This window comes from Eulemur rufifrons, chromosome 19, assembly GCF_041146395.1.
Source record: "Eulemur rufifrons isolate Redbay chromosome 19, OSU_ERuf_1, whole genome shotgun sequence".
In the NCBI taxonomy this organism is placed as follows: Eukaryota; Metazoa; Chordata; class Mammalia; order Primates; family Lemuridae; genus Eulemur; species Eulemur rufifrons.
The window spans coordinates 27,552,158-27,579,979 of NC_091001.1; the positions used below are offsets into that span (position 1 = coordinate 27,552,158).

Here is a 27,822-nt window from a genome sequence, read left to right on the forward strand (position 1 = left end):
TACCTACATCATAGAGGTATTGTGATGTTTAGATGGGGCGACTGAGCAACTAGTGCACCAGCCCCATAAAGTAGTAGATGGCATTTTTAGGATTCCTTGTGTTGGATCAAGTAAATTCATTTAAGAAAGAACAAACTTCAGAAGAGTTTATGAGGATAAATGGGAATTTGTCATTTTGGGAAGATTCTGTGTCTTCAAAGCAAGCTCTTATCATCCAAAAGATTCCAGAAGAAAGGAGGCATATGTTGACCCTCGTTTTATCTGTTTTCATACCAAATGAATACGTCTTTTAAACCAGAAATAAACTGGGTCCTTTTTCAGGACTTAGGGCACTTGGTTCTGCCTCAGCTCCTAGACTTTGCTCTCAGTGTGCGCTTGGGGAGCTTACCTTCTGATAGTGACCAAACTGATATTTGCTCATACATAACAGCAATGCAGAACAGAAAGTCCTGAAAGCCATAGGAGAGTTGTGAGTTGCAAGAATTTTCCAAGAACCAGCAAAGAAGACTGAGCGTACAGCCAACCAAAATCCAGTGTCCAATGTGACTGGTAAGGGGGAGGCCTCACCAAGTGTCACGGCATGGTAAAAAGGGAAAGGTCTTGAGCAAAGAAATAGAAGACCGCAATTCCAGGCAGACCCAACATGGAAGTGTGGGATCAGTCAGTCTCTTAACCCCACAAGCTTTAGTTGTTACTGCTGTAAAAATGTTCAAGAGGATTCCAGCTGTCACAATTTTATAATTTTAGGAATGTTGTTCTATCTGCTTGCTGGTTGATAAATAACTTGGGAAACTGAGACTCCATCCAAATGTAGTAGCCTACAGTGAACTTGTGGTTGTATTTTCTTGCACATGGGTTATGTCTGCCAATTAGACCAGCTGTCTCCAATGAGTATGCTCACCCCAAGCCTCTTGCTGCTCCCAGAGGGCGTGAGGAACATTTTCTTTCTCAAAACTAGGCATTCAATGCCAGAAATGGACAGGATCAGACAGATGTCAACCATAAACTACACACACAGACACACATACACATATACACCCCAAAAACAGTGAGGGCAGAAGTCCCAGCATATTGGATCAATTTATTAACTAGAACAGAAACAAATTTTCAACCATCACCTACAGATCTTCTGTAAATGCCCCAGGAACCAAGGATGCCCTGAGAGCATGGAAAATGAAAGGAAAACAATGGGATAAAACTCGGGGAGGAGGACAAGGAAGGGACACTCCCAACATGGGTAACTATAGAAAAATGGAGGAAAAATAAAAACTACAATCTGTGATCCTTCTCAAAGCTTTTAATCCTCTCTGTGGGAAAATACATACATTCATTTTTTTCTGCTTGCCTACTAAGTGCCAATTTCTGATGCTATAAAGGCGGTCAACTCTCCTTGCCACCAGGATGCCAGTCTCATTAGGGAAGCAGATGAATTTTCAGCTCATTATAACACAGGATGATAGGGATATGTTCATAAGCATGGACATAAAAATTAAGAGGAGGGTTACTGATTTGGCCTGGGGGCCAAGTTTAAGGAGATCAAAGCTAATGAGTCCCTAAAAGCTGTGTGACTTTGGGCCAGTTACTCAATCTCTCTGGTCTTCATTTCCTCATCTGTATATCTGTACAGTTAATGGTGCTGGGAGAACGAAGTGAGACACCCCATGCAAGGCACTGAGCCCAGTGCCCAGTACCCAGTAAACACCAAGTGCTAACCATGAGTAGAGGTAGTGAGTGATTTATTAACAAGCTTCTAAAAGAGTTTTATAATCACCGTTTTTTCCTCTCCTGCAACTTTTTCAAGAAAGCCCTGATGTGTTCGAAGAATTTAAATATGGCTCCTTGGGATCTTGTTTAATCTCTGCTGCTCTGGATTCACTAGAGTAGGCAGGAAAAACGGCACTTTACTCTTTTCCTGGGTGGTTCCCTAACACTTGAGTTGTAGAGTAAACTTGGGCTTTGTACATAATGTCTTCACCTTCATGAGGTCCCCCCACCTCTGTTCTTTGCCTATGTCCTTTACAAATTGGCTCACAAACCAGTTTTCTTCATGTGAACTGCTTTTTTCCTTTTAAAATCCTCTCCTCTCCCACCAGGCACTTCCCTACACCTTGCTGCTCCCATGGCGGACAGCACAGCATGAGTTTACCAGTTGGGTGGGTGCCAGACCTGCCACCCACCCAATGCTTGTGTGCTGTCTTCAGTAACGCTGACTGAAGACCCTGTCCCAGTTGCTAATAGTCAACCTCTCTCCATTCTCCGGAGGCCCCAAACATTGGCCTGACTCTGCTCAAAACCCTCAACGTCGTCCCAACTCACTCAGACCCAAGACCAATGTCCTCCTTATAACGTTCCTGATCCAATTCCTCAAAACCTCTCTGAACTCACCTTCTCCCACTCTTCCTTTCATTCTCTCCACCTAACCATGCTTCTCTCCCAGAAGTTTCTCAAAGCTCTCAGGCCTTTGTTCTTGCTGTTCCCTCTACCCACAATGCTATTCCCTCTGCTTGGAATGTTTTCCCCAAATATCTCCCTTTCTAACTTCCTCTGAGATTTGGGTTGCCAGATAATATACAGGATGCCCAGTTAAATTTAAATACTAATATCAGACAACTAAGGAATAACTTATTATTAATGTATTACTTTAACAAATTATTATTACATGAAATTCAAATTTAACTGGGCATCCTGTATTTTTATTTGCTAAGGATGGCAACCTTACCAAAGATCTTTACTCAGAAGTCACCTTTTGGGAGCTTATATTATTTTTCCATTGCTGCTAAGACAAATGACCACAACTTAGTGGCTTAAAACAACACAAATTTATTACATTACAGTAGATTGGAAGTCTGACAGATCTCAATGGGCTAAAATCAAGGTGTTGGCAGGGTTACATTCCTCTCTGGAGGCTTCAGGAGAGAATCCATTTCCTGGCTTTTTCCAGCTTCTAGAGGCTACCCACATTCCTTGGTTCCTGGCCCCCTCCTCTACCTTAAAGTCAGCAATGGCAGGCAAAGTCCTTCTCATGTTGCCATCTTTCTAATTCTACATTCTGATTCCCTCTTCCCCGTTTAAATACCTGTATTTGTCATGGTTCTCCAGAGAGATAGAACCAATAGGATGGATGGATACATACATACATACATACATGGATAGGTAAATACATAGATATACAAGAGGTGATTTCTTAGGGGAATTGGCTCGCATGATTATGAAAGCTGAGAGGTCCCCACGATGGGCCATCTACAAGCTGGAGACCCCGGGGAAACTGGTGGCATGGCTCCGTCCAAGCCCAAAAACTTTAGAACCAGGGAGTCTAAGGGTGTAACTCTCAGTCCCAGGCTGAAGGCTGAGAACCCAGGGGGCCACTGTGCAAGTCCTGGAGTCCAAAGGCCAGAGAACCTGGAGTTCTGATTGTCCACGGGAAGGAGAAAAAGGCTGTCCGAGCTTCAGAAAAGAGAGAGAAAAAACTCACCTTTCCTCTGCCTTTCTGTTCTATCCTGGTCTTGAGCTGATTGGACAGGGCCCGCCCACACTACGGGTGGATCTTCCCCACCCTCACATGCCAATCTCCTCTGGAAACACCCTCGCAGACACTCCCAGCTCTGTAGGTATCCCTTAATCCCGCCAAGCTGACACCTAAAATTAACCATCACAATACCCTTGTTATTATATTGGTCCTACCTGGGTAATCCAGGGTAATCTCTCCATCTCGAGTCAGTTGATTAGTGACCTTAATTCCCTGTGCCCTGTAACCTGATGTCCTAACAGATTCCAGGGATTAAGATGTGGCCGTATCTGCAGAGCCATTATTCTTCCTATCTCAGAGCCTTTAGCCAAGGGATCCAAATTTTCAGCCCTCCCGTCTCCAACATTTCACATCTCCCTTCCCTGCTTTCTTTTTTCTTTGCAACATAGTATAGCTTTTGCTTATTTAATTTATTTATTAACTGTTTTCTTCATTAGAATTCCCTTAATAGCAGTGATTTTCTTTGTTTTCTGTTTGCAGCATCCCTGCACCTAGAACAAACACAGAGCACATAGTACGCATTCGGTAAATAGGCGTTGGATGAGTGAATGAATGAACCGTGGGCTGTCCGTTCTCCATTTTCATAAAGTGCTGCCATCACCACCATGAATCTTGCTTTTTGCCAGACTCGCTTCTGTCTCTGAGAGACACAAGGCATCGTGATGGGGTGGCCAGGGAGCGATTGAGCAGCTGAGCGCTACGTTATTGGGAAATCACTCTTCTCTTTTTTGTCAGAGCAGAGCTGGAGGGCTGTTGCCTGGTAGAAGCTCCCAAGGAGGCGGGCAAGCCTGCCACACGCAGCCGCACGCTGGGTCCCCAGGGCCGAGAGAGGGAGGACCATCTCCCCACGCTGACCAGCAGCCCAGAAATCCTCCCAAGCAGCAGCCCCGGGGATGCTGCCCCAACGCCCAGAACGCAGAGCTGTGTTTCACGGTCTTGTGTGTACTACACCGGGGCAGGAGGCAGGCGTACACACCCGGTTAATGTTCTGGAGGGATTATAACTGCGCGAACAAGTTAGCCATGTTTCTTGGAAACCGTCACTGACGGCTCTCAAGGAGCATATCCAAATTCCCTTATTTGCAATATGAAGATTATAAGGCCCCATTTATAAATGTTAGTGTTTAAATGTTACCCTCCTGCAAGTACACAGTCTCTTAGTTCCCCCGGAAGAATAACCAACATGCTACAAAAGCTGCCTGTTTCCAGCGAGGAGAGGATGGATGAGTGCACAGCGTCCCTGTGCCTGCGGTCCCTCTCCACTGCTTGGAGACTCCAAGCAGCCCATGTTTGCCTTGCGGGATCCTTGGTGCTTTTGTTTTGCCAAACATATCAAAATGCTGATGTTTTTCTCATGCTCGGGAAACATGGATGAAAGGAAAGTACTGTGTTTGCCACATTTCAGTGCAGTGCATATTGTAAGAGCATTTGTGGAGGGCTCATCACACACAGAATGCTTTTGTCTACAACATTTGCACCTCTCAGCTCATCTGTGGGGCAGAAATCGAGGCCCGAGTAATCTGTCCCTGCCTGCCTGTCCCCCACAGCTCAGGCCATCAGCCCCTCCCTGGCACTCTCATCCGGACGCGTGGTGGTTCTCAACACAGTGCTCTTGTGCAGTCACTCACGTGTATTTCCTCTGCCTGAGATGGCCTCCCTACCTCCGGCTTAGGAATCTTCTCTTTCGCCTGGCTGGCTCCTAATCCATCTTTGTATGTCTCAACTTAAATAGCAATTCCTCCTGGCAGCCTTTCCTAACACCCTTTCCCCTTCTTTATTATGTGCAGCCAGTCTGGAGTTCTTGTTAAGCGCCTGTCTCTCCCTCCAACAGGGAGCCTGGGGAGGGAGGCCATGTCTGCCGCATTCACCGTGCATCCCTGGTCCTCCTCTCCTTCCTGAACACATACAGGGCCCTTGATATACGGCATGTGATACATGCTGGGATGATTTGCCCCAGGTTACCACAATTACTAAATAGATGAAGCAAGATCTAACTCATTTTCTGATGTCAAATCCTCTATTTTTCTGTTTTGCATCCAATCGCATTCATGTATTCTAGCCATCATTTATTCCATGAACATAAGACACATTGCTTGGTGATGGGTAATATTAAGGAGAAATAAAATAAAATACTAAGGTACAGCCCAGCTCTCTACTTGTTTACAGTCTAGAGGGGGCACTATAATAGTTTTATGTGTCCACTTAGCTAGACTATAGTATTAGTTATAGTAGTCCCCCCTTATCTTTGGTTTAGCTTTCTGTGGTTTCAGTTACCCACAGTCAACCTCAATTTAAAAATATTAAATGGAAAATTCCAGAAATAATCTATTCATAAGTTTTAAATTGCACACTTTTCTGAGTAGCATGATGAAATTCCATGCTCTCCCTCTCCATCCTGCCTGGGATATGGATCATCCCTTTGTCCAGTAGATCCACACTGTCTACACTACCTGCCTATTAGTCACTTAGTAGCCAGCTTGGTTGTCAGACTGACCGTCCCAATATCACAGAGCATATGTTTAAGTAACCTTCATTTTACTTAAGAATGGTCCCAACACACCAGAGTAGTGATGCTGGCAGTTCAGATATGCCGAAGAGAAGCTATAAAGTGCTTCCTTTAAGTGAAAAAGTGAAAGTTCTCAACTTAAAGAAAAAGTATTATATGCTGAGATTTCTAGGATCTACAGTAAGAATGAATCTTCTGTCCATGAAATTGTGAAGGAAGAAAAAGAAATTCTTGCTAGTTTTGCTGTAGCACCTTGAACTTTATCATAGGTGTGTACATATAAGGAAAAAACATAGTATATATAGAGTTTGGTACTATTTGTGGTTTCAGACTTCCACTGAAGGTCTGAGGACGTTTCCCCCTTGGATAAGGGGGCACTGTTGATTGAATCAAACATTAATCTATGTATTTTGTAAATGTGGTTACCACCTATAATCAGTTGACTTTAAGTAAAGCGGATTACCTTGGCAGGGCAGGTGAGCGTCATATCATCAGTTGAAGGTGTTGGGAGCAAAATCTGAGGTTTCCTGGAGAAGAGAGAATTCTGCCTCAGGATGCAGAGTTATCCTCTGCCTGGGTTTCTGGCAGGAATTTTGGATTTGGTAGCCTCTGCAAGCATGTGAGCCAATTTTTAAAAATACATACATGCATTCATACATACACACATCCTATTGGTTCTATTTATCTGAAGAATCCTGACTAACATAGTGACAGACAATCAAGAGGCAGTGTCTGAGGCCACCGAGGGTAATCCTGGCCTTCGTTCTCAATCATCCCTGGCTCAACAAGGACAGCGATTAGTCAATAAGAATTTTTAACATTTACCTGAAATTTGCTTGTACCTCTTTAGGCGACAGACAGCACTCTCTAGATGTTTGTTAATGATTGTGGGGTATTTCCAGGTAGATATTTTCTCTTTCCTTAAGAAACATCTAGTTACTATGCCCTTAAACTTAGAAATGTTGACAGAACCCATGGACGGAGTATTTGAGGCTATACCCCAATGGTCAGAACAAGTTATGTATTAGAATAGGCATAATGACCAAACAGGTTCGACATCCATTGTATCATCAAATTAATTTCCAGGTGGTGTAGGGGCGTGTGTGTATGTGTGTGTGTATATATCCCTTGGTTGTCCCTCAGTATCCTTGGGGGATTGGTTGCAAAATATTCCACAGATACCAAAATCCACGGATGCTCAAATCACTTATATAAAATGGTGTAGTATTTGCATATAACCTATGCACGTCTTCCCATATACTTTAAATTTTCTCTAGATTACTTTTAATACCTAATAGGTAATTGACCTGTAATTTACAGGTCAACCAATTTACCTTTAATCCTATCAGGAAATAAACCCAAATCATAATCTGATGACCTGTAATTTACAGGTCAATGTAAATACTATGTAAATAGTTGTTATACTGCATTATTTAGGAAATAACAACAAGAAAAAATTATGTATATGTTCAGTGCAAATGCAAACATCCATTTTTTTGAAAATGTTTTTGATCTGCAGTTGGTTGAATCCATGGATGTAGAACCCACAGATAAGGAAGGCCAACTGCATATATATGTACACACACACACGTGCACACATGAATATACACTTAGGGCAGGGAACATCTATAAAATTTTAACAGGTATGTATGTCTTGACACGTTTTAAAACATCTTCCATGAAACCCCTGCTCCCCAGCTTGGTTATAACTCAATCATGATAAACACGTATAGAGCACTTTTCATATGCTAGGACCCACCTAGGTAAGTACTTTCAATAGATTTCCTTTGTTCTCCTAATGACCCAATTAGTCAGGTATTATTGTTATCCCACTTTGCAGATGGGATAACTGAAACACCAAGAGGTCAAGTAGCTTGCCCAGGGTCACCTCATTGTTAAGTAACTGGAATGGGAGCCCAAGCTGAATTTGTGTACTCCACCACCGCACGCAAGGCCCCCACACACCCAAGTCCTTCATCTTTTCCATACTCCCTCATTTCTTACAAACCATGTGTGTCAATCAGAGTCCACCCAGGAAAACAAAACCCACACAGGGTAATTTAATGGAGGAAATTTAATATGGCAAATTATTCCTAAAGATGCTGGAGCCGGACAAACCACTAGGGGAGGTTGAGGCAAGACTAAGACTGGTAATTGCCACTCCCGGGGCTAGAGGAACAAAGGCAGGAGGTGTTACCGTCAGGCCACCTGGTAGAATTTGGAACCATAGTGCATTTGTCTGGCGACAGCACTGAACAGACCATCTGGACTGCAGAGAGGGCAAGAAATGCCTCTCTTTGTTTCTTTAACCATATACCAGGCCGAATGGTGTCTCTCAAAAATTCAAGTTCGCCCAGAACCTTAGACTGTGAACTTATTTGGAACTGGATCTTTGCAGATGTAATTAGTTAAGGATTTCAACATGAAATCATTCTGGATTTAGGGTGAACCCTAAATCCAATGACTGATGTCCTTATAGGAAGAGAAGAGAACACAGGGACACATAGGGGAAAAGGTCACGTGAAGATGGAGGTGGAGACTGGAGTAATGCAGCTGGAAGCCAAGGAACGCCGAGGACTTCTGGAGCCCCCAGCAGCTGGGAAGAGACAAGGAGGGATTCCTCCCTGGAGTGTTCAGAGGGAGCAGCGGCCTGCCCACACCTCGATGTCAGACTTCCAGCCACCAGAACCAAGAGAATACATTTCTGTTGTTTTAAGCCACCCGTCTGTGGTACTTGGATACAGCAGTCCTAGGAAACTAACACAGCCCACTTCTTACCAATTGCCCCTGGTGCCTCCAACTGGCCCAAACGTCACCTGGTGCCAGTTCGAAAAGACAGCTGGGAAATCATGTAGAGGAGTCTGTCTCCTGCCGTACAGAGCTGGAAGGAGCAAATAGGCAAACGGTCAGAGCACTGTGCATGGGGACACTGGTGCCAAAAGGTATGGCAGAGCAATTGTGACCCTGGAATCGGAACTAAAGAGAATGTAGCAGCGACGTTGAACCGCCTTCTCGGGGGCCTGATGGGTGGAGCAGAAATTGAGAGCTTGGCTAGATTGATGGGGCTGCTGTAGCCCAGGCAGATAGACCTGGCATTTCTCCCCCAGGTGGGTCAGCAAAGCAGTCAGTGGCCTCAGTGGTCATGTATTGGCACCCTTCCTGGCAGCCTCAGAAGCGAGACCAAGGAATAGATGTTGAAATGCACCCCCTGCTCACTCTGGAAGAACCGTGGTCCCTGCCAGACCCAGTGGCAGCTGCTGCAAGAGGAAGCCTGCCCCACCACCCCCACCCTCCTCTCTCTGAGCACAGAGGGGCCCCCAGTCTCCAGGGTTGGATGCGATAACTTTCCTGAGTGATCCATTTGCAAAATAATTGAGAAAAGGCAAAGCCTCCCCTGGTTGAATCTTCAGATAAAAAGGAGGATGTTTTGAATTTGACAACCAATCTACCTTTAATCCTATCAGGAAATAAACCCAAATCATAATCTGATGTTTTGGAATTGCATAGCTTCTAAGAGAACGTATTTCCCTCTCTCTCTTGTTTTTCCTCTCTAAAGCAGAATGGGTTTGGTCATGTGCACGCCTGTTACTCATTCTTATCTGCTTCTGAGTGGGGATTATTTGCTTTTTTGGTTTTGTTTTTCTTTTAGATTCCATATATTATCTTTTCATTATGTGTTCTTAATTAGGAGAGATTCCTTCACTCTTAGATAAGAGTTTGTCTCTTAATCACCTCCATCCTCTGATATCTTTCTAACTCAAATATAGCCAGAGGAGTAAATTGCTGGGGTGGGGGTGGGCATAAACATAACTCCGGTTTGTGGATTTCAACATTTAGTATTTATCACTGAATCCTAAAAATGGGCAATTATCAGAGACATTAGCTACTAAAATGCCTTGTACAATTGCCCTGATTTCCATCCCTAGGAGCATTTTGTCTACTGACCGTAAGTCTTCGGGAGACCACGTGACTTGCTTCACAAACTAGTTTACCCATCTCATCACACATCAGTCGTTGACTTCCTGTCTCAGTGGGGCTGGGCATTCTTCATCATAACAGTGTCCATCTTTTGAGTGCTGACCTTGTTCCAGGCTTTTGTATGCAGGGCTTACTCACTTTGTTTCAAACCATCAAAGATAAGTATCCTTATCCCCATTTTACAGATGAGGCAACTGAGATTCAGAGAGGCTGAAATTCTCGGCCAAGAACACACAGCTAGTGAAGGGCAGACTTGGAGGTTTGGACCCAGATGAATCTGGTTCCAAAGGTTGCACGCTTCAAGCATCACCTGCCTTCCGTGTACAGATCAATACCATGTACGAAGAGCAACACGAAACACAGAGAAAGCCTTTGAACTTGGTATCTTAGAAGCAATTTAAGCCATTCATATTTAGAGAGGTAGACAACATAGCAGTTAGGAGTTAACAGCACAAGGTTGGAGTCAGACAAACGTGACTGAACCTCTTCTCTGCCCTTCAAATAGCTGTATTACCTCAGACATGTAAGAATCACACTCTTTAATACCAGCTCTGGGTGACTTAATGGCTTTGGGTATGAATTTTCCCACCTGTAAAAGTAGAGGGGAAGTGGTGAGAGTTAACGACATAATATATGTAAGATGCATACTCCAGGGACAGTCATAGACTAGGCACTCCATAGCTATTATTAAGTTATGACTCAACAAATATTTGAGTATACCTAATTCTGTGTTAAATAAAAAGAAAAGTAAAACACGGTTTGCCATAGATAAGAGATGAACAAGTCCACAAGAGAGGAAAATTCCCAATGCAAATATAAACACTGGGATGTTTAAAGATTAGCAATTAGTTCAATAGAAGCAAAAGAGTCCCTTGCAGGCCAGGAAGGTCAGAGACAGAAGTGAAATTTGAGCTGGACCTTGGAGGACCTTAACAGTTCGAACTGGTGTGACTCAAGCGTGGGTTGCAGTTGGAAGACTGGGAATGCATACTGGTTCATAATAAGATAAGGAGCTTTCTCCGGAATGTGAATCAACCACGTCACAGGGCATATTGTGTAGTTCATCTGACTTTTTTTTTTTTAACTTTTTCAATGAAGAAAGAAGTAAATTGAATTATGCTCTGCCTCAAGTTCATTACCCTGTCATGGAGGCATAACAAGTCATTTTTTGTGGGGGGGGGGGAGTTTGAGGTTTTTTTTAATTTCAGAATATTACTGGGTACAAATGTTTTGGTCACATAAATTGCTTTTGTACCATTTGAGCCAAAGTTATAAATGTTCCCATCACCCAGGTAGTGTGCATTGTACCCATTAGGTGTGAATTTGGCCATCCTCTCCTCTCCCTTCCCACCTGCTTGATTTCCAATGAATGTTATTTCCGTATGTGCAGGTAAGTGTTGGTCGATTAGTTCCAGTGTAATGGTGAGAACATGTAGTGTTTGTTTTTCCATTCTTGTGATACTTCAGCTTATTTGCAGCCACCTCCTTAGAACAGTATTGGTTTAGATTAAGGGTCTCTAAGCTTTCTGTGAAGGGCAAGATAGTAAGTATTTTGGGGTTTGTGGGCTATATGGACTCTGTCCAACCCCTCAACTTTGTAGACATATAGCTGCAGATTTAATCCACGGGTGGTAGTTTGCCAAATCCTAGTTAAGATGACTGAAACAGAGGAGAAAAGGCCTTATAGACAAGAAAAACAACACAAACAAATTTCTAAGCAATGTGTTTACCTGGCAATGCTAAACAGACCTATGTACAAAGAGGAGGAGGTTCAAGGTCAGACGATGTCATTCAAGAAGGATAGAATTAAAGTGGTGATGGTAGACAGAGCCTAGATTGGAAGATAACCAAATGCTTTTTTGTGATTCAAGGCCAACTCTGACAAGCACCACCTATTCCTGAGGTTCAGGCGTTGAGATGTACCAGAAGAATGAGTATGAGTATGCAGCTGAAGAGAATCAAATTTCTCCAGGACAATTGTCAGTTGAAAAGCAAACCAAAAGCAAAATACTGCACTGTCTACATTTGTTAGGCTTCTGTTACTATGAATTCTGGGACTGAGCTAAGATCTTGCTGTCTGGCCAGGACACACATATGCAGTTGTGCAAAGCATTCCGCACAGAGGAGGCAATCGGTTATTTATCAAATGGAGAAATTCATCACTTCTGAGCCCACAGGACCATGCCTGATTTGTTTCCCATTAACAAATGACTCCTTGCTATAAATCTGGCCAAGCTATCTATTTTCTATCCATCCGTTTATCCATCCACTCATTTAACAAGTCCCTCTTATGATTACAAAATTTCATATCAAAGGGTCAGTGTTGAGGCCAGAGTCCCAGAAAAGGAGGTCAGAAACGCTGGGGAGCAAGCCTAGCCTAAAACACTCACTAAATCTGCAAAAGGGTATCCTTAGAGCTTTGCCAGAATGAACAATGGCTTTCTTTGGGATTCTAACTGGACTTGGCAGGGACCACATGTTTAAGGTCTTCATATTCAAAGAGAGATCTTGGGCCTTGCTGGTCTTTGCCCCTTCTACGGTGTCTTGGGATTCCTCGTGGTATCCTTCACTCCAACATCACCACAGCAAGAGACCAAACCAAATTGCAACCCTGCAGACAGGGTGCTGCAGATGTTGCAGATGTTGCAGACATGTTGGCTATGGCCTTTCTTTTCAGGGAAAGGGACTAGTCCAGTGGGAGCTTTGTAGCAGGTTCCACTCTACAGATAAAATTTTTCTTCAACATGAGAGGACGCTGTGTTATTGTGCTCAGTTGCATTAAAGTACATTTGAGTGGTGTGTGTGTGTGTGTGTGTGTGTGTGTATGTGTGTAGGGTGGGGAAAAGGCATATATCTGGTAGCCTGGTTTATATTTATAATAAACAGAGGATGCTACCTGGAGTCAATGGATGGGGCTGTTGAAGATTCATCAACCTCCAGAAATTTTGTACAAAATTTGAAAGACAGGCTGCATAGCCTTCACCAGATTCTCAAGAGGGTCTGAGACCTCAGGGAGAGCAAGAATCAGGGCTCCAAAAGGATTTGGCTAGCAGCGGCTGGAACCCACTCCGCCAGCCTGCTTCCTGATTTCATTTCACAATGCCCCAGGCCTTTGCTGTTGCCAAGATGCACTGGCCTGCTGCTGGGGAACACAGGCTCTTATCTGAGTTAGTTCTGCCACCTACAGCACACAGCCCAGCAATGCCACCGCCTCCCAGCAGCAGAGAGGAAGCCTCATTTGCATACATGAATAAGGGGAGGGCTGCCTTTTCAGCCTGGGAACTCTCCACTGGAAGAAAAATGGCTTTGGGGATTCTTGATTAGCATTCAGAGATGCAAGCTCCTTTGGGGTAGGTTACAGTGATAGGAAGATATTTTTACATTAAAGGGAAAGAGATAAATTTTGAGGATTAGCACCTGAAGAAAAGTGTTGCCCAAAACCCAAAGAGAGGAAAGGCATTGTAAAAAAGAAAGAGATAATGAGCTCATGGGTTCTCACTATAAATGTGACTCTCCCATTTCGTAGCATGTTCAATGCCGATAGTCCTTTCCAGGTCCAAATAGGTCGTCTGTGCCATCTACCTTGTCATATAATGCGGAATACTTGCTTCAGAAGGATTTCCTGAGACACCAGAACTTTAAACACAGAGTAGGTTTTTTTAATATGCTTAAAGCATTTGGAAGGGAACAGAATATTCTTTCAGGGCAGAGATTGTTTTATTCTTATTTTTGTTTCCTTAGCTCCTAAGCAGAATTCCATGACACTTTGGAGGAAGCTCAATAAGTGCTTGTGGATTTGAAGTAATAGAAATGTAGTTTGTTTTGCAATCTGTGCTATGCTTGCTAATATACAATCATGATATCTAAAGATTGTTGAATTCATGCCTTAGATGCATTGTCATGCATTGTCTCAAATTCTCATAGCAATACACAAGATGGGTATTGTTTTGCAGGTAAAACTGAGACCCAGCATTAAGTAGCTCATCCAAGGATACACACCTAGTGACAGGATCAAAATCCATACCTAGACCTCTTAGCTTGTAAGCTCATCCTTGCTCCACTCCACCCTTGCATATTATTAATATATCCATTGTAAGTTCATTTACAATGAATGGGAAATGAACAAAATGGAAATAGTTTGAAAACTTATAGTTTTTTATTATTAAAAATTATTTCCCAATCCTTAGAATTTCTATGGAAGCTTTTCTTAATATCCTTGCTTAATAGTAGATGGAAACATCTTTTTCTGATGCTGTCTGAATCTAGCAGTGGTTCTTCTTCAAGGGATAATCACTCTTAAATTTACCTATACAGATGATTGTGGAATCTTTCACTCCATCTGGTCTTGTGAACATCAGTGGCTTGGGGAGGTAGTGAGGTAGTCTGTAAGTTACACAAACTTTGATTTCCAGCAAGAAATTCTTAACAGAGGAATACACACATACAGTCTTCACCATGTTGGAATATAGAGTTCCTTGTACAGTAATCTTGCCTCTTGGTTTTTCCTTATTGGCATTTTAGATTTCAAGTGAAGAGAGTTGGATTAGTTATGATATAATCTCTTTACTTTACAGTCTGATTTACTTGGGTTGATTGGCTTTTTCTCTGTGGTGCACATATTACTTGTATTATTCAGACTTTGAAATCTTGTTGTCTTCTAGAGAAACTACAAATGGAAGAAAATTATAGTTGGCCTTTAAATGGGGTTAATGGTTTTAGCAAATTTAGGTCAATGATAGGTAAAAAGAACTGAAGAATCTTTCTAGGTGAAGGTGATCTTTATTATCATGCTTAGAATTGAGAAGGCGGGAAGAGAGCATGAGAAAGTGGGAGGAAGTGAAAAGAGGATGGGTTTAGAGCTGGAAACCACCGAGGATTTGTGCATGTCTTGCTGTCTCCATTATCTATTCTAAAGCCCAGAATATGTAGGGCAGTGGACCTCAAACTCTAGTAGTGTTTATCAAAATTGCATTGTGGTATAGGATGGAAAAGTTTGATATCTTTCCTCATCTATCATAAGGGTCACTCCTATAACAAAGGACAGGTTAACAAGAGAAAAGTATACCACACTTATTTAATCAAAGTTTTACATAACGTGGGAGTCTCCTGAACGAAGACCCAAAGATACAGGGAAAGCTACCCATTTTTATTTTTAGGTTCCATGAAGAATGGACAGTTGTGTCAAACCGTATTGGACAAAAACGGTACGATCTAATGCAAATAGACTGAGTGGGGAAACCCAGCAAGGCCTATCTATCTGTCCAGATTCTTCTTGGCCTCTCTGTGCAGCCTTCCTTCCTCCTGGGTTTGAGGCAGGACCCTTTCTGGAATGAGGATCTTATGACCTACTATCAAACAAAGTAGATCAGAGAATTTCTTTATGGTCAGCTCTTACGCAGAAAGGCAGGAGAAGGTTAGAGTACTAATTTTAGGTTTTATGGCTGGCTTTGAGGGAGAAGGGTACTGGTTTCTATGACCTACCTTGGGGAAGAGGGATTCTAGTTTCTACTAGCCTTGGGGGAGAATGAGGGGCGAGAGACAGAAGGGCAGGAGAAAGTCAGAGACAAACTGCCTCATAGAGAGGCCTTCACTTTGGCTATCGTTTTCTGAGCCCTAATAGGCGTATGGATTTTAAAAATGCAGATTCAAGGACCCACCTTCAGCCCCAGTGAAACAGGAGGGGCAGGGCCTGGAAGTCTGCATTTTGAACAGTCAACTCATTTTGTTCTCATAGAAGTGTTCCTTAGACCACATTTTGAGAAACAAGCAGCAAATAAAATTCCTCCAGTTTTCTTTGCATTTGAGCCAAACCTGGGAACCCAGAGAAAAAAGGCACAGTCTCAGCATCAGAAGAGTTCATGGCCTGGTGGCAAAGGCAGACTTAGAGGCACACAAAGCATGGATGGATAGAAAGGGGTGGGTGCTCTGGAGAACTGAAGAGAGGCACCCACTCAGCCTGCACATCTGGGAAGAAGGCTTAACTGAAGATGTAACTATGTCTTTGAAGATGAGTGGGCATTTGCCAGGAAGAGGGGAGGGAGAATTCCAGGTAGAGAAAACTCAATGGTCAAAAAGCAGTGTGGCCTCTAGGGACGTGCTCAAGGTGAGGCACAGCATAAGGGAAGAGAGTCATCAGGAAGGTTGGCTGGGGAAGCTGAAGACCGCACATCTGTCCTTCATAACAAAGTGATGCTTTCTCCCATGGGAAGGTGAATTGCCAATATTCGCATCACTGTAACTGCAACAGCAATTAATGTGTCATTCCAAATTGTGGTCTCTGTCCTCTTAGATACAGCACTCTCAATGCAGTGGTATTCTGATAAGCTTCCAACTGAGAAGGAATTCAGAAAAATCCAAGGCAATCCTAATGGTTCTATCTTCTTGCTTCACTCATTTAATCTTTGTCATCAGGTGTCTTGGACCAAAGTAAGGCTGAAAAAGCTAACGAACGAGGGAACAAGGTGACTGTACAGAACCACAGGAAAGCCTGCTACACTGAGTGAATGTTAACACGTTATTGACAGTGTCATCACGTGTAAAACACAAATGAGTGTAGGAATAAAGATAAAATAGCCTTCATCATCTGCCTTTCTAAGAATTAGGATCAAAAAGTATCTGTAGTTACCACTCTGTTCTCCAAAGTTTAAAATATGAATCTCACTGCCAGATAATCTGCATAAACTAGCATTGTAACTCATAGTGTGTGGTTATACAAGCAAGAATAACAGCCAGAAACCAGATAGAAGTCAGAGCATGCCAAAGGAACAGAGCTTATTTCTTTAACCAGAGTCATTTGAATTCAGTGTAGAGCTACGTGTATCGACCCCATAGTCTGTATAGAAAGTATGTGTGCGTTTGTGTGTCAGTGTGTGAGAATCACATTCAGCTGTAAAATCACATTATAAATGATACTAAATTACGTGGGTATAATCATTGGGTGGTAACGTTAAGTTGGTAATATTTCTTTTCCCTCACACTTATATAAAGAAAATCAAAATGAGGGGAAAAAAAGAAAAATATCCTTAAGCTAGCTAATTGATTCCAGCTGTTAACATTATTTATTGTAATTAATATTACCAAGTAGCAAAACACCAGTGTCTTTGAACTGCTTGCAGTTGTGTGTAATACTGGAGCCAATGCAGGAACTGATGTCAAGGCATAAAACTTACAACCTCAGTCCCCGAGACTGCCTGAAGACCTGCTTGTTTCAGAAGTGGCAGAGGATGGTGGCACCGCCAGGTACGCTCTCGTTCTTCACTCTCTTCCTAAACACATTTTCAGAGGCTTGTTGTGGGGTTGAAGCAATGTGAAAAGCAAGCAGGTGATCATAAATTTACCAGAAAAAGCACTTTCTTAGGGATATTCCAGTTCTTGATTTTAGACCTAAAGACATTGAAATCATGATGGGCAAACATCCGTAAGAATTATCTATAGTCCCCTCTCTTGCCTAAAACCCAGAGAAGTAAAATGATTTGTTCAAGGTCATCAAGAAGGTCATTGGCAAAGTCGAGATCAGAGCCAGGGTTTCTCATCTCTCAATCTGGTGGTTCTTCCATTGAACCAGACTGCTGGCTTCTCATGGCCTAATGTTTCTGGTTTTTAAGAATTATAGAAATTATGGAAAGGAATGAAGAGAGGAGGGGAAGGAAGGAAAGAAGGAGGAATAAAGAAAGACTGGAAGAAAAGAAGGAAAAAGGAAGGAAGGAAGGATAAAGTGTGCTCTATTTTTTAATATATATTATATCAATAAGTACTCTGATTATGAACAGAATACATAAAAGATTCCATTTCCCTCACTTCCCTAGAATGCAGTTTAGATACTGTAGTCTCCTGCTGGGGTTCTGAAATTACTGCTTCAAGTCATCATTAATTGTCTTTCTATCTAATACATTTTTGCTCCCAGGCATGTATCGAGGCTCATTGATCATAAAAGCAAAATGTATCCATTTGCTAAAAATTATTTTTATAAAGAGTAATTATTAATATGAGGCACATAGCTTTCTGAATCACAAAACAGAATGGTCACCTTCAGCTGGTAATTGGCCAGGGGTTTTATATAAAATGAATACAGCAGATTTAACAAAGGACATATAGAAAGCTGAGAAAATAAATGTTATTTTATATAGAATAGTTGCATCCCCCCCTTAAGGGAATTTTAGACTTTTAGAATATCATTTTTCAAATGTATTAAATGTGCTTAAATTAGCTTTATTTTCTCTTTCAATATAAATAAGACTTTATGGAAAAAACACTGCATTCACTTACAAATGCTTTGAGCACCTATATTTTCCAATATATAATATAACTCATATATTATTCATTCATTCATTTGATAATCATTTATTGAGTTTCTGTTAGGTGCCGGGCATGGCTCTAGCCACTGGGGGTATAACACTGAATGAAACTGTCAAAAATATTGAATCTGCACAAGAACTTTGTGAGATATTTATTGTTATCCCAATTTTATATACTAAGGCCTGAGACTTAAAGTAGTAACTTGCCACAATCCCTCCCATAGCTAACAAATGAAGGAGGACTATGTCAGGAAATTTTTTTTATGCCTCCAAAGTCCATGATTTTGCTACCACAGCCATATGGAGCCAAGGGGAGTAATCCAGAGTATGCATTTTAGGAACATTTACCCCAAATCTTATGAACAAAGCACAGATATATAAAAAAAAAAAAGATAGCAGATTTACACTCTTTAGGTCAAAGGAAGAAGTTGCTTGTCTGTAGTAGATCTGGATATCTGCTTGACTTTAGAATGTCTTGCTTAAGTCTTCTTCCAATTCCATGAACTAGAACAATTCTATTTCCTGCTTCCATCATCCTCAGAACAAGCACCCATAACTCTATGGAAGGAGACGATAGAATTTTTGATGAGAATCTTTGACCATAAGGGACAAAATATTAAAGAAAAAAATGATAGATAAATAGAAATATATTTCCCATCTTCCTCATCCAAAGTCAGGGATAAAATAGTGGACTAAGTGGTCTTTGAAATGAGCCTTGAAGGAGAATCCTCTCCCTTGTCCCTCAGAAGCAGTATAGGTGTTTTAAGAAAATATTACAAGGCCCTCTTACTTAGTGCCAGTATAGCCCTGCCTAGCCTACCTGCTTTCCATCAGAGTTGGGTCTAAAATAGGTTTAACAAAAAAGATTCTCTTACTCATTATTTCCAAATTATTCCGTAACTTCTGGGAGAAGGCTTCTGAAGTTTTCTCATTTACAAAACAAAGATTATAATAATAGAACCTAAATAATAGGATTGTTATGAATATAAAGTAGTTAATACATAGGAATCAATAAGAATAGTACCTGCATGGCATAGTGCTCTATACATAATACATAGAAAAACAGAGAAAGAAAGTATATCCCTCTTACCACACATGGGCCCCTATATTTCCATTAATATGTTGCTCCATCCTTCAGGTCCAAAATATTTTTCTCCATTTCTGAATAGAGAAATACGACTTCCCTTCAGCAATATGCTAACTATACCATACTAAGACAATTTTTTCCAGAAATTTTGACATTATTAGCATTCATTAAACACCAGTGTCCAAACCATGGGTATTGCTACTGAACTTGAGCATCACTAAGCTCCACATCCACAGCTGATAGAACTGGTATTTTACTTGACAATCCTATCAAGGTCTAATAGAGGTAGGCTGCAATATGACATTTAGCCAGTAGGTGCTGCTGTTGCACACCGGCTCACTAATTCAGCTGTCTAAAGTTTACACTTCTCTCATACCTTGACGGTACCCTAGGGATCCCAGGAGTCTCCCCTTTGTTACAAAGAGAAGGTAGTTCAGGGGGAAAAAAATCATCCCAAATTTTCTAATGGTAGTAATATTTTAAATTCAATTATGAAAATGGTACTTGTAGTTCACCTCTAAAATATATTTTAGAAATTAAAGACATAATTAGAAAGAACAATTAAATAAAAATTATTTTATCTACAAAGAAAAGAGTTTCACACATTTTGTGCCAAAAACAAATCAATAACTTTCTCTTTTTATTTTTTGTAAAGTTATAAGAAATGGAAAAATTGTAAATAGTTTCCTCTTCAATTTACAAAACTCCGCTCCATTGGAGGGACAATATTCTGATGATCGCCCTGATGCTCTTGCCCTGGGACTGATCCCTCTCACGACACATTACCATGGGTCCCTATATTTCCATTAAGGTGTTACCCCATCCTTCCCTTTTCTGTATTGCAGCAGAACCCACAAGGCAACCGACAACCAAACGGAGAAAAAGAAAAAATTCCACCAGCAGCACATCCAACAGCAGCGCTGGCAACAACGCAAACAGCACTGGCAGCAAGAAGAAGACCGCAGCCGCAAACCTGAGTCTGTCCAGTCAGGTACCTGTAAGTCTCACTTTCCTTTTAGGCCTGAAATCCTGCCTTTTGCCTGCTTCCTACTCAAGGGACCCAAATTGAACTCTCTTTTGGCTGCAAAAAAAAAATTTGGGGTAGGTTGGAGGTGGGGGAGGGATGAAAGGCAGGAACAGAGGTTGGGATGGGAGGGAAATCTCTGCCTTGGAAACCTTCCCCTGCAAACTGGGAATTAGAAAGGAATATTAAGAGTTGTGCTGCAATGGGACCTGAATTAAAAAGCTGTCAGAGTCACAGACAGGAGATATGTCACTTAAGGTTTAATTAAAATATCACTTAGCAGTGTGCCTGGTGGCCCTCTCAGCACCATGATTGGAGACCCCGTGCTCCCCTGGAAACTAGCTCCTGGCGCTCAGTCTCCATATTGTAATTTGACTGGGTCTTCCCAACATGGGCATCCCCTGTTATTTTAAAACTCAGGTAATTAACTTGTAACCACTAAAAACACAGCTCCATGGAGCTCTTGCTTTACCCATCTCATTAGCTCAGGGGAGGAGCAGCCCCTGATTTGGTCTCAACTCTTTTGATCCATTAACCCTTTTCTTTCATTTCTGGGTCTTGACAAAGACCGTTTGAAAGAGGCTTGTTTGCACTCCACAGTTGACAGCTGAGGGTAGTCCCCGAATAGTGAAAATTCTGCAGGAACTTTCCTCATCTCCTATTAATTCTTCTCCAACTCTGTCCCTTCTGCTGAACCCCTTCCTGTCCCCTGACTCCCTGCCACAGTGTTTGACTCTCACCTTTAAATTCCCATGTTCCTTTAAACCTCCACTGTTCCTTCTCTGCTGCCCTTGTCACCTCACCCTGTCACCAGGTGTTTGACTATCAATCGAATCCTAACATTTCCTTGGCACTTCATGGATACCCTCTAGATGCTGTGTTTCCAGAAGTTGCCCTGTTTCTCATCACGTCCCTCAGCCAGTACAATTTTACATTTTCAGTCGTTCTCACTTTTTTCCCCTCTTGGTCTGTCATCCTCACCCTTCTTGCTCTGGTCCTGTTCTATCGCTTCCAGGTAGGAGTCAATCTTTACACAGCAATTCCCACTTACTTCCAAATGTGCCTTTCCAATCTGCCCTCACTCACTTGTACCCACTTTGCATGGGTCAGCCCTCTTGGGCCCAAACCAGCCCGTCAGTACCCTGAGAATTCCCTGGGCCACTGGGATTCCAGTCTCCCATTTCCCACAGGCAGGGGCATTTCCATTTCATTGCACTGGAAAGACGGGGTCGTGGAGAGACTGGCCAGCCTACTGTGGAACTTGTCGTTTTAACCTCAAAGCCATTAGGAATCCTGGTCCTCAAATAATGGAAATAGTCTCCAGATAGTCTTCTATTTTCTGAACTAGGCTTTATACCTGTCACCACTCAAGGTGAAGGGGGAAAATGAAAGAAGAAAAACTGAGTCTCTTTATGAATGTACCAAGTTATACCCACTCCTGGTGAAACTGGAAAATGCATGGAGAAAATGTCCTGATGTAAATAAATCAACTGAAAAGGTGTACACAAGTAGCCCATTTATCCATCCAATCCTGGAGTTTAAGACACTAACATTTGTTAGTTTTCTTTAACAAATGAGGAAAGTGCATTTCAAAGAATTCTGTAACTGTGACATAGCTATGTAAAGACACAGTAGCTGCAAGAATACAGACAAGTTCCACAAATGTTTTCTGAGCTCCTAATATGTACCCTGCACTATATCAGGTACTAGAAGTACCGAGATTAAAAATAAAAATAAAAAAAGAGACCCAGGCCCTGTCATTAAAGAGCGTACTGTCTAATCTAGGGATGGCAAAGAGGTTTGCTCTCTCCTGCCAGCTCACAGAGCACAGTATCAAGGAGGATTCTAGGGCATAGATTGGGTTTGATGGTCCATCCATTAGTGATGTCTGCCACAGGTGTAGAATTTGAGAGTAGCAGCCTATATGTTGTTTATTTTGACATACCTGGTCTAGTCAGAATCATTTCAGTTTTAAAGAGCACATAGTTTTTTCTACTCCATTATGCTCTTGTCCTCCAAACGAAGAATTGATTTTTGGTAGAGGATACCTGTGTCCAAAGGGTTTTTAATGAGATGAGACCCTTTGGACTTTGTGTAAGCAAGGCATCCTTAGAAAGGGAAAATTGAGTTTCAGCATTATCTCCACTCTATGCAGTTAAAGATGTTTTAATTCAGCAAAACTTTCAGATGGCCAAGAGAGGTAGGGAAGACAACCAGGTTAGGACAATATGAGAATTCCTATGTGTCCTCTAGTTGAATGGATGTAAAATGATAAGCCTTGGATGCTTGTGGGGACCACATCTTTTAATCCTGTCTACTGAATTATCAACCCTATCCTACTGGCTGAATAGAAATACTGTCTGCAGGCATCCGCTGCCTCGTCCAAAGGCATGTGCCAATGCAACCACATCCGTGGTCTGTATAGCTGCTGTGGCAGAGATGTGTATGTTTGGCGAGGACTAGGGTTTAATCCTTGGATTCTGCTTCTCACTCCATGAGCAGGGGCTAGGAGCGATCCCGAACTGCAGCCTCAACCCTGGGAGGGATGGAGACCTGTGTCATTCAACAGCAGTGACCCCTTCTGGCCAATTTAAGGAGAAGCATTGAGGGGCCCTGAAAGGAGTCACTTCCAGTCCTCCTCAGAGGTTGGTGGTCCTTGCACGGGGGATTAGTGAGAAGATGTGAAATGGGAAAGAGCTGGTGGCACCTCCGGGCTTCCAGCCAAGGAGCAGAAGTTGGCCTTGTGGGGAGACGAGGGCACATGGGTCACCCTTGGGTGGATCACTGTTGCCTCCCGTGGGACACACAGGATAGAGATGGGAAGGAAATGCACTCTCACTGACAATGTTGGGGGGATTTTTAAAGATGTGGGGGTGGGGGAAATGCTGCTAACACCCCCTACTTAGAGGCATCCTAGAGTGTGCATTGTGTCTCCATTTATTTTGTGTGACGATAACCAATGAAGACAGCCAGAGAATCACTATCCTAGCCTAGAGGTTTAGAAGAACCAAGTAGAAACATGTGCATAATTTTGTAAGTGGCCTCAAGTGTCTATGTGCATCTGAAGCCCTTAGCTTGCCATCTACTGATCACGCTCACAAGTGCGCGCACGTGCACGCACACACACACACACACACACACACAGAAAATTATATATTGGCTAAGCCTATTTTTTATAATCAGTAAAGCAAATGTGGCATCCCTCTGAAATTTAGGCTGCTTAAAAACACCTATGCCTGTGCTTGGGCATCTTTTCCAGCTGTTTCTAGAACAAAGATTCCCCAAACATAGTACAAGTCTATTTCAGCTCCATTTGAAGTGATGCAAGCCACCATTTTCATAGTACTTTTTCTAATACAATGAATGCATCTGGAGTGTTGGGAACTTTCTTTCTAATATCACGCTTAAGTTGGCTGCTTCTTATTTTCCTCCTCCTCATACTGTCCCATCCTCTGTCAATGACCTTGGAGTCACAGGACTAACGCAGACCCACGTGGTTGGTCCTAGCATCTTTCTCCTGCCCCGAGACACCTTTACGCATGTGTTTTCCAAGCCCTTCAAAGTGTGCTGTACACACGTCATGAAATGAGATTAACCCTCATGTCATGCTCTGGCCAATCTTGCCCTATTCTTTCCACCTACCTTTGTTCCTAATCATAAGTGCAGTCTCCTAATTGCCTGTAGCTAAGTGGCCCTTTTGTTCATCCTGAACACCCCCGATGGGTCATACAGCAGCTGCCTGGCTAACGGAATAACGTTCATGTCTCTGCAGTGGCCACATTCCATCTAAAACCCTGTCGTCGTTCTTGCCTGTCAGAAGGACTGTGTCTATTTTGCATCTCACCTTAAAAGTCCTCATGAGTCTCCTTCCATGTCACTGTCATTTCTGGTTCTTCTTTGCATAATAAATACGCTCTCGGAAGCACACATCTGAATATCCGCCGGCACCTTTATTGCTGGGCTTACCAAGTTCACATTTTAGGCATTTATTCCATCTGGGACATTTCTCTTTAAAATCATTTTTATCCATTCACATGAGTGATCAGTCAGAAACCATAGCTTGGAAATCTATTGACTATCTCCCCTAACTCAAAGGGGTGGGGAGAGGGCATAAATAAGTAAATTAATAAAGCAAGGTTTTCCATTCCAAAATACACCAGGCAGTAATTAAGGGATTTGTTTAATGGGCACCTTCGAAATTCTAGAAGGGATTTGTACATCCCACTGGCCCTTCTCCTGACCATAGACAGTGTTCTATTAAGCTGCCCCAGGAAAGCCTCCTCTGGGCAAAGCCTCAGTGAAAAGAATTTCTGCCCAGCTGTCAAAGTGTTTGATTAGGTTAGCCTCCCTCCCAGGAGTCAAGCCCACTCTCTCCTCTCCCAGAGCATCAGGCCCAGCCCTACTTTCTCAGGCTTCAGTGGAGGCTGATAGCAGTTGGTTGATTTCGTGAAGTTACTGCACTTTTAAGTAGAGTATTGCTCGGAGCCTGCCCCAAAGGATCCACCTGACAGGTGTCCTGTCCCATGTCGAGGTTACCCCTCAACCTGCCATGGTCCCCTCTCAACACAGAGCCTGGAGCTGTGCCCTGTGCCCACATCTTTCTCCCCGTGCCTGTGCCTGTCCAGCTGTGTCCTCCCTGGTGTCCCAAGCTATAGTAGGTGGCTTACTCGTTTGCATGGAAGGACAATTTGTACTTAAAGGAGTGACTAGATGGATTCTTCTCACACACTCCATCTCTGATGACTACCAGCTTCATCAATGTAATTATAATTAGCGCTCTTCATCTTCCTTTTATGGCACCAGCTGGACAGACTGGTTCTCTTTACTGCCCAGATGGGTGGCAGGGTTGCCAGTGTGGGGATAGGTGACAGGCACCATGAAATAACAGATGGTAAATTCAGGGCTTGTTGGCAATCAGCAGGTTTTTGCTAATGACTTAATTAGCTATGCAAATTGTCAAATCAGTGTGAACATTGTTTTTATCGGAAAACTTTACCTAAATTAATTACCATAATTAAGTAGCAGAATGTCAAGGATATTGGCTGCATAAAAGGGCCTGGCTGAGTAGAGAAAGAGAGATTCTGTCTTCAATTAAAATATAGACCATCCTTGGGACAGAGAAAATACCATTTGGAATGAGTCTTGTGAATGTCGCAGAATTACACCTTACTGTGTCTCTGGTCACTGCTAGTTTCCAAAGCCACTCACAGGCCCTAAATAAAAGTGGTGGATTTTTGGAGGTATTGAAAAGCACACAGCTGAAGGTTCCACTGCCCTCTCAAAAGTCCCCAATGTTGGCAAGTTGAAAGCGTGGATTTTTTTAATTTTGAAAAATCCATTTTTTTATTTCTGCAGATTGCTAGCATTGCTCGTTCTCCGGTGTCAGGCTGCGCACTAAGGACATAAACTCGCGTGGTTGTTACACGTCAGGAGGCGATGTTTATTTCCTGTAGAAATCAAATATGCATCTCGGCCCCCGACATTGAGACTTGACCCCGTTGTACAGTACACGCGTGTGTCTGTCCTAGGTTCCCCAGCTCCTCCCACTGTTGTTTTAAGCTGAGCTTCTCTCTCCCAAGGTTTCCCTGTAATAATGTCAGCTGCTGTTCACAGGATGTGATGGTGGTAGGAGAGCCAACTCTGATGGGAGGTGAGTTTGGGGACGAGGACGAAAGGCTAATCACTAGATTAGAAAACACGCAATATGATGCGGCCAACGGCATGGACGACGAGGAGGACTTCAACAATTCACCCGCCCTGGGGAACAACAGCCCGTGGAACAGTAAACCTCCCGCCACTCAAGAGACCAAATCAGAAAACCTCCCACCCCAGACTTCCCAATAAGACCACCCGCACCAGATCCACTGTCAGTAGGGGGTCACCATTACAAGTGCAGATCTTTACTTACTGGAGAGGAAAAGAGGAGAAATAAAAACTTTTCCATGCAAATATCTATTTCTAAACCACAATGATCTGATTTTCTTTCTTTCTTTTTTTTTCTAATTGAGAGGATTATTCCAAATAAGCTTCCATGACCCTTCCGTGGAAGCCTTCACAGGTCGTACAGATACTGGCACTGATCGTAATTAAACCGAGAGAAAACGCTAGCACAACTCCTGGCACGGTCTTAACAACGTGTTTGTGTTGAATTTCCTTTTTATGCATCAAACAAAGGCCATATTGTCCATAAATACTCAGTGCTCAGGATCTCATTAATATGCCGAACCTAACTACAAATGACTTTTTAATATTGTAAAATATTTTCTGCTTTTTGACTTGCATCTGAGAGTTTCTTGTTTCAGTAAAAAAAGAAAAGAAAAAAAATCAGCTTTGGAAAGTAATTTAAATGCACCTTTATTTTTTTTCTTCACATTATTTCTTTCACTGGGCAACAGCGGAGGGGACCCAGCGAGGTAATTTATGGTGGAGCTGTTGGCAATTGGCTTGCGTATGAGTTGGCTCAATTTAGCCCTAGTACTGAAACAAGAAACGTCTTTTTGTCATCAAAGACGTCAGGGCAGATTTGTATGTAAAGAGAGACAATTGGACTCTTGAGAATTTATGCATTTGTAGAGTTGCTGTTGATCCAAATATTTTCAAGCCATGTAATCCATTAATTTTGTGGGCAGTTGAATAAATCTGAAACTTTTTTGTGTTTTTCATTGTATCTGGGTTGGCCATCCTTTCTTTTCATAGTATATTTCTTGTATGATATTTTGTAAAGCCCTCACCTGGTTCTCTTATGGGGACTTTTCTTTTTTGGGCACCTCCAGTGTATTTCTGTGAAACTTTATAAGAGAACTAATTTTTCCATCTGCATATTAATATGTTCCTCCACACATGTAAAGACACAGTGGCTCCGTGTGTTAAAAAACAGCTGTATTTTATGTATGCTTTACTGATAAGTGTGCCAATAATAAATTGTGTTAATGACCAAAGCAAGTGAATCTGGCGTATTTGTTTGAGAACATGGGTAGCAGGCTGCCCACAATCATAAGTATTGAGTTTAGATTTATGGTCCAGACTGCAGATGGGGTAGAATCATAAAACCTGTGTGAAGCAGGTTCACTGTGCACTGGTTACCAACCTGTCTGGGTCTCGTGAGACAGAGCATATTCCTGTGCATAATTACATTAAGTGGGTTTATTACTTATTACAGATAAGCAGCAAGGGACAACAGAAACCTGGGATTCATTTCCTGAAGTCAGTGGGTGTGCCTTATTTGCAATGCAGCTAAGGGACCCCGGGAACCTGCCCTGGGTTTTATACTCTGGAGTCATGTGACACGCTGGGCTAAAGCAGTGAAGGGCATCCTGTTTCTGGGGGTGGGAGTGGGGACACAGCTCAGGCTGTATCAGTCAGTCACCTCTTATCTCAGGATGTTTCATTCCCAGCCCACGCCACAGTT

The 27,822-nt window shown here is 42.5% G+C and overlaps 1 protein-coding gene across 7 annotated transcripts in view; it reads left to right on the forward strand.

Moving 5' to 3' along the window:
- LDB2 (LIM domain binding 2) overlaps positions 1-27,352 on the forward strand; it is a 360,760-nt gene extending 333,408 nt beyond the window's left edge. Inside the window, exons 6-9 of one of the 7 annotated variants that reach the window (XM_069493819.1) lie at positions 17,125-17,248; positions 20,236-20,387; positions 22,917-23,059; positions 26,028-27,352. In XM_069493819.1, coding sequence (XP_069349920.1) covers positions 17,125-17,248; positions 20,236-20,387; positions 22,917-23,021 — 381 coding nt within the window. In that variant the 3' untranslated portion in view covers positions 23,022-23,059; positions 26,028-27,352. Of the gene's footprint in view, positions 1-17,124; positions 17,249-20,235; positions 20,388-22,916; positions 23,060-25,769 lie in introns of all 7 variants that reach the window. The other 6 variants (XM_069493820.1, XM_069493821.1, XM_069493815.1 and 3 more) reach the window with 6 other exon arrangements.
- The last annotated feature ends 470 nt before the right edge of the window (positions 27,353-27,822 follow it).